This window comes from Phoxinus phoxinus, assembly GCF_949152265.1.
Source record: "Phoxinus phoxinus genome assembly, chromosome: 18".
NCBI lineage: Eukaryota > Metazoa > Chordata > Actinopteri > Cypriniformes > Leuciscidae > Phoxinus > Phoxinus phoxinus.
The window spans coordinates 1,266,742-1,278,547 of record NC_136893.1 but is presented as its reverse complement, the minus strand read 5'-3'; the positions used below and the strand labels follow the sequence as shown (position 1 = coordinate 1,278,547).

At 41.4% G+C, this 11,806-nt stretch overlaps 2 protein-coding genes across 2 annotated transcripts in view; one reads left to right on the top strand and one right to left on the bottom strand.

The window, feature by feature from the left end:
- Nucleotides 1-4,834, bottom strand: part of ddah1 (dimethylarginine dimethylaminohydrolase 1) — a 66,913-nt gene extending 62,079 nt beyond the window's left edge. Inside the window, exon 1 of the mRNA XM_079589514.1 lies at nucleotides 4,656-4,834. Within this exon, the coding sequence (XP_079445640.1) occupies nucleotides 4,656-4,769 (114 nt within the window). The 5' untranslated portion in view covers nucleotides 4,770-4,834. The remainder of the gene's footprint in view (nucleotides 1-4,655) is intronic.
- Nucleotides 4,835-6,045: 1,211 nt separating this feature from the next.
- Nucleotides 6,046-10,252, top strand: ccn1 (cellular communication network factor 1). The gene is made up of 5 exons (XM_079589077.1): nucleotides 6,046-6,242; nucleotides 6,792-7,005; nucleotides 7,130-7,471; nucleotides 8,118-8,311; nucleotides 8,972-10,252. The coding sequence occupies exons 1-5, from the start codon at nucleotides 6,195-6,197 to the stop codon at nucleotides 9,272-9,274; spliced, it is 1,101 nt and encodes a 366-aa protein (XP_079445203.1). The 5' UTR covers nucleotides 6,046-6,194; the 3' UTR covers nucleotides 9,275-10,252.
- The last annotated feature ends 1,554 nt before the right edge of the window (nucleotides 10,253-11,806 follow it).

The following is an 11,806-nucleotide window of genomic DNA, read 5'->3' as shown; positions in this document are numbered from 1 at the left end:
CTGGTGACCACCCAGACCACCCTAGCAACAACCTAGTAACCTCCCACAACACCCTAGCAACGATCTAGTAACCACCCAGAACACCCTAGTATCATAACATTTATTTTCTGTCTTTCCAGAACCCCTTAGCAACCAACTAGCAATGGCCTAGTAACGACCCAGACTACCCTAACAACAACTTAGTAACCACCCAGACCACCCTAGCAATGACCTAATAACAACCCAAAACACCCTTGTATCATAGCAGTTATATTTCTGGGCTTTTAGAAGCGCTTAGCAACCACCTAGCAACGGCCAAGTAGCCACCCAGACTACTCTACTATAGCAACAGCCTATTACCCACCCAGATCACCCTAGCAATGATCTAGCAACCACCCAGAACACCCTAGTATCATTTTTGTTATTTGTTTGCCTTTCAGAATCCCTTAGCAACCATCTAACAGCCCATTAACCACCCAGACAATTTTAGCAACGACCTAGTAACCACACAGAGCACCCTAGCAACGACCTAGTAACCACCCAGACCACCCTAGCAATGACCTAATAAACAACCCCAAACACCCTTGTATCATAGCAGTTATATTTCTGGGCTTTTAGAAGCACTTAGCAACCACCTAACAACGGCCAAGTAGCCACCCAGACTACTCTACTCTAGCAACAGCCTATTAGCAACCTTAGCAACCATCTAACAGCCCATTAACCACCCAGACAACTTTAGCAACGACCTAGTAACAACCCAAAACACCCTATTATATTTCTGGGCTTTTAGAAGCGCTTAGCAACCACCTAACAATAGCCTGGTAACCACCTGATACAAAGAAACACTATAATGACCATGTTTTCAACCACTCTTCGATTGATGAATTAAGGCCAGTCTTACAGACGTTAAAGGGACAGACGCCCCAAATAAGAAAATGTCTTCATTTACTCAACCTCATGTCTTTGTTTTTGTCATTCTTGGATGAACTGTCCTTTTAAATTAGTGGCTTAAAACGTCTAAAGTAGCCATAATAAAAGAAGCCCACATCAGCTTATCGCCGACTAGCGGAAAAAAAACAGCGTATAAATCAAAGTACTGAAGGACATTGGGATTGTTTATCCACTGAAACGACAGCGCTGGTCCTGGGAGAGTCGAGTGTGATTTTAGTAGCAGTCCACACACAGGAAATGACATCGCATAGTCTCAGTGAACTATGACAGGGAAAGCCACAGAGCAAACAAGGGCCGAAAACCTGGATAACATCTCTCTGATCCGAGAGAACTTCCACACCGGAGGTAAAATAAACACAGCGCGTTACGTAATGTAGAAATGTGGAGGGGCTTGAGCCACTGAGTCATGTGTTCGTAATCAATCGCACTTCCAAGAGCCCTGGAAGAAAGTGGAAAATATTATGTTTGCCATTACAACATGGCGGCGGACACAAATGAAAAACGCTCTTGTAATGGTTCCTGGATGTGTAATTCCAGAATAGAAAAATGAGAACACAATGACAGCACTGTTTCCTAAAAGCCCCGCGCCCGAACAGATGTCAACCCTTCATGAGCTCACGTTCTCACTGGACACTTCACTTGACCTCGAACACTGGGGCAAACACAACGTAGTCACAAAATAACAACTTGTATCACTTGACGTACAGTAGCACCAAAAAGTAAGCCCTTAGCAACCACCTAGCAACAGCCTAGTAATTTCCCAGAACATTCTAGCAGCATAGCAGTTATTTTCCTAGTCTTTCAGAACCCCTTAGCAACAGCCTAGTAACCACTCAGAACACCCAAGCATCATACAGTTAATTTTTATTTCATAACCTCTGAGTAACAACCTAGCAACGGATTAGTAAGCACCCAGAACACCCTAGCAACATCCTAGTAACAACTTAGAACACCCTAGCAACAACTAGTCACCACTCAGAATACCCTAGCATCATACAGTTATTTTTCTGGGATTTCATAACCTCTTAGCAACTACCTAGCAACAGCCTAGTAACCACCCAGAATATCCTGGCATCATTGCAGTTAAATTTTTTTTTAGTCGTTCGGAATCCCTTAGCAACCACATAGCAACAGTTTAATAAGCACCAAGAACACCCCAGCACCGCATAGTAACCACTCAGACAATCATAGCAGATAGTTTTATAGGCTTGCAGAACCCTCTAGCTACCACCCTAGCAACATCCTAGTAACGACCCACAACACCTCAGCATCATAGCAGTTATTTTACCAGTCTTTCAGAACCCCTTAGCAATCACATAGCAAAAGTTTAGTAAGCGCCCAGAACATCCCAGCACCGCCTAGTAACCATTCAGAACACCCTAGTAACCACACATAACATCCTAGCAATGCCTAGTTACCACCCAGAACATCCTAGCAACGCCTATTAGACATCCAAAACTTCCTAGCAACGCCTAGTAACAAACCAAGACATCCTAGCAACGCCTAGTTTAGAACCCATTTAGAACACCCTAGCAAAACCTAGTAACTACCCAGAATACCCAAGCAACGCCTAGCAACCACCCAGAACATCCTAGCAATGCCTATTAACCACTCAGAACACACTAGCAACCACACAACTAATAACAACCCAGAACATCCTAGCAACGCCTAGTAATTACTCAGAATGGCCTAGCAACACCTAGTAACCAACCAGAACATCCTAGCAACGCCTAGTAACCCACTCAGAATGCCCTAGCAACACCTAGTAACCACCCAGAATACTAGCAATGCCTAGTAACCACTCAGAACACCATAGCAACACCTAGTAACCCCCTATAACACCCTAGCAACACCTAGTAACCACCCAAAACATACTAGCAATGCCTAGTAACCACTCAGAACACCATAGCAACATCTAGTAACCCCCAGAACACCCTAGCAACACCTAGTAACCACCCAGAACATACTAGTAATGCCTAGTAACCACTCAGAACACCATAGCAACACCTAGTAACCCCCTACAAAACCCTAGCAACACCTAGTAACCACCCAGAACATACTAGCAATGCCTAGTAACCACTCAGAACACCATAGCAACATCTAGTAACCCCCAGAACACCCTAGCAACACCTAGTAACCACCCAGAACATACTAGTAATGCCTAGTAACCACTCAGAACACCCTAGCAACCACAACAACTAGTAACCACCCAGAAAATCCTAGCAAAGAAGTTTGCTTTCAAATGATAAACAATAGTGATAAAACCGATAGTTTAAACTAATTTCTGATGCTGGTAAAGCAAGCGGTTTGGGTTTTTAAAGCCATTCGACTACATAAAGAGCATCTTTCACCACTGAGAGCCATTTAAAAGCATTCTGGCAAATTATTATTTGCTAATAGTCAATAGTAAAAGCCAATCAGCATCACCGTGATGTAATTTCCTAGCATTTACAGCTCAGGTGATTGGCTCAGAAATGGACATTCTCCTCAACAAATACTTCCCAAGCGCCATGCGTCAACTGTGGGTCTGCTAACAGCGCTTGGAACATGCTAACTAGTTTCTGGCTGGACATTAAAGAATACAACATGACACCGTGTTTCATAAAGAGCTTGACCAGCTTCAGATGCTGTGGTTCTGGTCCAAGGTGGTCTACAAGCCAGTTCAAGCTCTAATCAAAGTGCCATCATGTTCTACAACTGGGTTTTCCAGCAGAGCTATCAACTATACTGCTTGATTCAAATGTTATAAATGTGATTTTACCCAGTCATGTGCTGAGGGAAACGCATTACCAGTCACGCAATGTTGTATTAAAGTTATGTAATCAGATTATTTTTCAAATTTACAACAAAAAAATCTCAGTTACTTTCTCAAATAAGTAAAGCAAGTTACTTTGTTTTCCCATTTATTGACTGACAGCTCTCATGTCTTCATTTTGAGAAAAACATCGTAGGTGCAGAGGCGTTGTGTGTGTGTGTGTGTGTGTGTGTGTGAACATGATGGTTAAGTGCAGTTCTAGACTAAATGTGAGCTTGCATTTACTCATCTCATTGCACAAAAAATTATTCAATATTCCTCAAAATCAATCAAATCAGTCAAATGCAAAACCACACTATAAAAAACCCCAATAATTAAATATGTTAAATAAAACAAATATTTGTATGCATTTAATCTCACTTTATTGACCACTGTACTTTATAAAAATGACTCTATATTTCTATTTCTATTATATTTAGATTTATACTTTAGATTTTTTATTGGTGAAGTAAGTTTTGAAAGTTGAATCTGCGCTTCCTTCAGCCTGAGAATTCAATTTTGGTGTGAACGGGTCTTTACATTTGCCCAAAAATAGCACTTTGTGTTATAAAATGCTCAGCCCAGGTGAGAAAAAGTAACGCAAAAGTAATGTAACACATTACTTTTCTTAAAAAGTAACGCAATATTGTAATGCATTTAGTGTAACCTTCCCCAACACTGGGAACCAGAACACAAGATCGTGTCAAACACTCACAGATCATCTTTACAATGACACGGCACATCACCATCTAGTGTCGCAAGCTGGGAAAAATCCACTAAAACCAGTTCAACCACAGGGATTTCCATCTCAATGACCAGATCACATGCATTTTCATACACAAGCGTGACTGATCAGAAGAAAACAACACACACACAACCCAGTGTACAGAACACAAGCACACCGTGATAAAGACGTGAAGGTAAGCCATACCTGAGAGAGGAGAAGAAGCGGACTCCAGGTGAAGCGCTCTCCATCAGGACGTCTCCGTGTGTGTCCACACACTTCTGCTCTCCGTCTCCGCAGCTTCACTGCAATATTGTGCATTCCCTGGTCGCTCTCACACTCGCTTCGGTTTGTGCATCCAAGAACTTCTAATCTCTGATTTTCAGTGGAATGCCACTTATTTGGAATCTCAGAGAAAAATAGTGCTTTTTTTTTTTTTTTACATCTTATGTGAAAAACTGGATGTGCCTGTTGCACTTTTTCTTTCACTTTGTGATGGACAGACTGCATGCATATTAAATTATCTGGAGGAATTTCCTCCGCGGAGAGCATATTCAGGGACGCTTTAAGCTGTCAGGAATGCTTTGTGGTTGGATAACTCCAGCAGAAATGTTAATAATGCGAGCTACTGCCCAGACCAAATATGGTAATATTGTTACGTCTGGAATCAGGCTCCACATCTGGAAGCACTTCGAGCTGTTGAGTCAAGAGAGAGGAGCGAGCAGAGCCAAAAATAGAAGCCGTAAACTTTGAGTTTAGATCGTCTCGAAACGCGCACAGAATAGTGTGCATGATGGCACAGAGGAGTTCGGAGCGTTTGTATTTCTGAAATGGATGTTTGAAGATTGACACAATTCCCCAAAGCGCGTAGCTGATCTGAATAAGGGGAACGCGCGCGCGTGCCGTGGATTAATTTATGGTTGATGATCGCGCGCGCCATTAATAGACCCCTGGGGGCCACCAAATATTTCTATGCCGAGTAATAAGGCTAATAACTTTTACATGACGTTAGCCAACACAAAGCAGGTTAGTAAGATGATGCTGGTGAAATAATACTTAAAATTAACCACACACACACACACACACACACACACACACAATAGGAGAATGCGTTAAATTCTGTATAAGGGTTAGCTAGGGGTAGGAAAATTAAAATTTGAACCTCAATATAAATAAAATTCCTTAAAAAATGTATGGAATAATTCGCACACTTAATAATAAACTCACATAACTACAACTATCTCCTTAAAATGCAAAACAAAACAGCTTCTTTATACATTTGAATATGTCATCAGAACGCTTTATTTAGATAAATAACATCTTTACGCATTAACTTTACGCAAACCCCAAAAGGGAAGAGAGAAAGAGAGAGAGAGAGAGAAGAGAAATATAGATGGGGGAAACAGTAAAAAAATGTGTTCAGTGAGAGGGGAAAATTCATTTATTGAGAGAGAGAAAAAAAGAAGAAAGTTAGACAGGGTGGTGCTTAGCTCGGATGGAAAACGCGCCAAGAAACATTCCTCGCATTCCTTCGGAACAGTTCAGCGCTGGTGACGTCAGGCTCCACTGGTGTATAAAGCAGGAGACGCGCGCGTCTTCACTCTCAGAGCGCGAACGCCTTCAGACGCACGAGAACTAACCGAGAACGCGACGCGACGCGACGAGTCAGCGCACCGCGAGCTTACACGAGCGAGGACTTTAACTGTTCGTTTGATACAGCAATCTACAGCACACCGAGAAGCGAAGATGTTTGCTTGGGCTGTTATCGTCATCCTTATTGGGCACTTTAATGTGGTAAGTTACTTTCATTCGACTCGTTTGTTTGCGTGTTATAGAAGTGATATGATATCCAAATGAGTGTTAACCCATTCATTGGAGAATCAGTTTTGAGTTTCAGTAAAAAGTGTTTTTTTTTTTTATAGTAAACCTTAAAATGAGCCTTAAAATGATTAAGTAAATAAACGTAATGCTCACTTGAAAAAATTATGTAAACTTGACAGTTCCACATTACTTATTTTTTTCGATTAAGCATGAAGATTATTAACTTGAAAAATGTAGGAAACCCATTGCCTTAATTTTTAAGTAAATAAACTTAATGCTTACTTGAAGAAATTAAGTTATGTGAATTTGACAATTCCACAATAGTTAATTTTTTTGATTAAGCATGACGTTTATTTACTTTAAAAAAGATGAGGAAACCTTTTGCCTTAAAATTATTAAGTTAAGTCAACTGATCACTTTTTACACCATAGACATTGAAAGGGCACGTTTTTCTCCTCAGTGTGTTTTTACATGTGGTTATTGACATGAAAGTCACTAAAGTGTCCTGTTTTCTCCGCTCAGGTTTCCTCCAGCTGCCCGATGGCATGTTCATGCCCACAGGAGCTTCCCAAGTGCGCTCCTGGAGTCAGTCTGGTGTCGGATGGCTGTGGTTGTTGTAAAGTGTGTGCCAGACAACTGAACGAAGACTGTAGCAAGACCGAGCCATGCGACCACACCAAGGGTCTCGAGTGCAACTTCGGGGCCAGCCACGGGGCCACCAGAGGCATCTGCCGAGGTATGTTTCTCATTACGCTTGGTAAAAGACACCCAATGGAAAGCATGTGTGGAAAGGAGGGGGAAGTTTTGCATGTGGAATGTGAGCATTGGATTTAAAATATACCTTTCGTTTTCTCTCACAGCCAAATCAGAGGGAAGACCGTGCGAGTACAACAGCAGGATCTACCAGAACGGAGAGAGTTTCCAGCCCAACTGCAAACACCAGTGCACTTGCATTGACGGGGCGGTGGGATGCATCCCGCTTTGCCCACAAGAGCTTTCCCTTCCCACTTTGGGATGCGCCAATCCCAGGCTGGTCAAAGTGCCGGGGCAATGCTGCGAGGAGTGGGTCTGCGATGACGGGAAGCATCGGGAATCCACCGACAAGTTTGGCAACGATCCAATGGTTGACGACTCCGAGAGCGACCTCACCAACAAGAACGAGCTCATCTCCGTCGTGAAGGCCGGACTCAAATCTTTACCTGGTAAGATCTTTAACACTCACCATTCCCTCGGGTCATTCTGACCCGGATATTTTTCCATTGTGTTCATCGTAGGGGTCCAAGACTTTTGTCGCACTTGAATCATGAAATGCACACACACAAAAAATGTAATGGATTCGAGAAGTTTTGTGGTTAAAAAAGTAACATGGAATAAACTTCGGAATGCGAGGAATGCTTCAGTACACATAGAAAAACCTTAAAATGCTCTAAATTCAAAAACTTTACCAAAACATTATTTAATAATGTCCACATGTGTATCTGAATGCACACTGAAGAAACTGACTTTAGGACCCAGCGGAACAGCTCATTTACTCCATATAGAGCTATAACACCATCTAGAGTCGTGAAATACCATGCTATATTATTATTTTTCCACAAAAGGTCGGCAAAGACACCCAATGTAAGATATTTTAAGCCGAATTAAAAAGTTTAGGCATGAAATTGAGTTATTGAGTTAATTAGTTATTTGAAAAAAAAATTGCATTAAAAAATATTATCAAAACAAAATAAAATAAGCTTTCTGGCCTGATTTTGTTACAAAGCGCGGGTGAAGGATTTGAATGCATTGGATTGGCATTAGCGATTTGCATGTGAATCAAGTTTTAAACTGAACTTTTTTTATTCGCAGCATTCCGATCTCAGCCGGAATACCGCCAGTTTAAGTGCATAGTTCAGACCACACCCTGGTCCCAATGCTCCAAGACCTGCGGCACGGGAATCTCCACCAGAATAACCAACGACAACGACGACTGCAAACTGGTGAAGGAATCCCGGATCTGCGAAGTCCGTCCATGCAGCCAATCACCATACACCAGCCTTAAGGTAAGCCGTCCCTTCAATTACACAAACACATTGCATCGTAGGGCTGGGACAATACATCGCGGTTCGTGGATCGATTCCAATATTTTCCGAATGCATCGCCATTTTCTCTCGAATCGATTCTGAGCTTAGCCTAGATGGCGCTCTAGGCTAGTTTGTAACCGCATGCTCAAATGCGAAAGTACTCGCAGAATGCTTTTATGACGCAAGATAACTGCAAACACTCTTGTAATTCGCGTTACCCTTTTCAAGCTTTATAAATGATTATTTTATAGAAGTGGTGTGTGTAAGGCATTGGAAGCAAGCAGAGTACGGATGTTTCCAAAGCGTCTGCTCTTAAAAACTGAGCTCAGAATCAATTTGAGAGAAAATCTCAGAATCGATCCGGAATCATTTCTCGATTCGCGATGCATCGATTTATTGTCCCAGCCCTATTGCATCGAATGCATTCCAGTGCATCTGACTTTGCAACGGAAGTGAATCAATCAAAACTAACTTTAGCTATATCTAAATAAATATCTTTATTCTGGAGCTGGAGATAGAGCTGCCAAAACAATCTGTTACTTTAATTTCCTATGATCACCATAAAGCTGCTTTGAAACAATCTATATTGGTAAAAGCGCTGTATAAATGAAGGTGACTAATCATTGCCTCCTCCAACAGAAAGGAAAGAAATGCAACCGGACCAAGAAGTCGATGCAGCCGGTGAAATTCTCTTACGCCGAATGCTCCAGTCTGAAGAAGTATCGGCCCAGATACTGCGGCTCGTGTGTGGACGGCCGGTGTTGTAGCCCACAGCAAACCCGAACCATCCGAGTCAAGTTTCGCTGCGAAGACGGCGAGACCTTCAACAAGAACGTCATGATGATCGAGTCCTGCAAGTGCACCTATAACTGCGGCCAAGGCAACGACGCCAGCTACCCCTTCTACAGACTCTTCAACGACATCCACAAGTTCAGAGACTGAGCGAGAAGGGAATCCCCATCCCGGGAACCGTCGCGAGCGCGACCCGAAAGGGGGGGGGACGTCTCCGTCGGCCAATCGACTCCTGATGTAACTAGATTCCCACGGAATTACGGATTTACATTACGGGGACTTTGAAGTGCACTGTTTGCTGAGGCCGCGTCACACTGCAAAAAAATGCTTTTCTTACTCAGTATTTTGGTCTTGTTTCTAGTCCAAATATCCAAAAATTCTTAAATCAAGATGCATTTACTTGATGAGTGAAATGAGATAACATATGTCCGGTTTTCCGGGGGAATTCATCAAAATTAAGTGAATTGATGCTTAAAAATTTAGCTTACCCCATTACCAGATACTTTTGCTTGTTTTAAGCAAAAACTCACTTAATTTGTATTTATTTAGATTTAATATCTTCTCATTTCACTTATCTAGCAAATGCATCTTGATTTAAGAATTTTTGGATATTTGGACTGGAAACAAGACAAAATTACTGAGTACGAAAAGCATTTTTTGCAGTGCAGCGTTTTTGGAAAAGACTCGCTTCACACTGGAGCGCTACGTTTTATAGCTTCGTTACGGAGCAACCTGTAAAAGATGTAAATATTACAATTCCTGATGTATATCTTGATGTCTAAATACAAAACATGAACCAAAACTGTAGACTTGTGTGTGTGTGTATTCCCAATTGTAGATATGCACATGCAAAAACGTACAACTGGTAGACTATGAACCTGGTCAAGGTTGAGTTTGTCCACGGTAACACTCCCTCCTGATGTGCGTGAACGAATCCTCATTGTTTGGCAGCTAATGGAATCCAACTCCACGACACGATCAAAAAAGGTTGAATGAATGTTTTATTGTTGTTATTAATATTATTTATCGCAAATGTAGCTCTTTTATTTGAACATTGTCATACTGGAATAAAGTGTAAAATGATCTAATTTTATATGTTACAAATAAAAGATTTATTTATGAACTGAACACCTCGAGTTGAGTCCTTGAATGCTCATGGAAAGATGCGTGACTTGAGAGACAATCTTTGATTGAATGAAGGGATGGTTATATAACAACACTTTCCCTCTCTCTTTATCTCTCTCTCTCTCTCTCTCTCTCTCTCTTTATCTCTGTTGAATGGAATGCTATTGGGGAACTGTGAGACTCTACCTGCTTCCTACAATAAAACCTGAGACTCTCGTTCATTTAGTTCCTTCAAGAAAACAATTAAGAGACCCAGCAATAGCAGAAAACATGGAGCTACGCCCAGAACCTTGAGTGCTTTTCCAAACGGAGCTCCAGTCTGTGTTTACAGGAGCTTTCCGAACTAAAACATCACATGGAAGAGGCGGTCTTAATGGTTTAACTTTTTATATAACTCCTCAACAAGCCATTCTGATGCTCTTGTTGTTTAGACATCGCACATGGGTTTAATGAATATCGATCTTATCTTCGATCTGAGACTTTTATAACGCCGAAATCATGCTTTATGTAGGCCAGATCTGTCCATCTTCCCTGCGCTGCAAAAAATGCTTTTCTAACTCAGTATTTTTGTCTTGTTTCCAGTCCAAATGTCAAAACATTCTTAAATCAAGATGCATTTACTAAAGCAGTAAAAGGACATACAATCTTATGTAATTTTACTCATCTAGTAAATGCATCTTGATTGAAGAATGTTTAGATATTTGGACTGGAAACAAGACAAAAATACTGAGTTAGAAAAGCATTTTTTGCAGTGTGTCTCTAAACCCCTATCATCTGGAGTGATATATTTCCAGTGAGGTTTGATCCAGGTGAAGGAAATCCAGCTGAGGAATGCAGACGCGCTGATGGTCGGCAGATGTTGGAAAATATTTGGAAGCAGCTTGTTCGGTTTGGGGCTTTTTGCTAAAAATATGCCACTTCTGAAAGAACAGAGATCCTGTCCTAGAGCAAGCTGGGTTTTATGACATCCCAACGGACATCGGGAACACAAACGGATGGTTATATCACACCATGAAGGCCTTTGAGCAGTTTTTATCTGAGTAGGACAGAGCTCCAGACATTTCCTTGAGATATGATGATGCAGACGACTAAAAAAAGGACTAAAATGACAAAAACAAATAAGACTGATAACACAGCTGACGGTGATGAAGTCAAATGGAATGAAAACGGTCATTATAATGGTTTTCCACTTGGCATCATGACTGCAGTCATTTGTTATGCAATCTTTTATTTATCATAAATACAGATTTTATGGTCCATTCAGAAGAGATGTCCCTCATTGGGGTTTTACCTGTCCGTCATTTCACTGATGACCCCTAGTGGCCAAATACTGAGCTGCCGAATGTTTTAAAGAGACAGTCCAGCCGAAAATGAAAATTCTGTCATTATTTAGTAATCATGTGGTTCTATGCATTTCTGTATGCAAGACATTTTGAAGAACGTTGAGGTCCAACAACTTTGGAGGTTTTGATCAACATGCACTTCAAAATAAAGGTTCCAAAAGTGGGTTTTCACAGCAAAGCCATAGAAACCATCAGTTTGAGTTTCCCAAAGAAC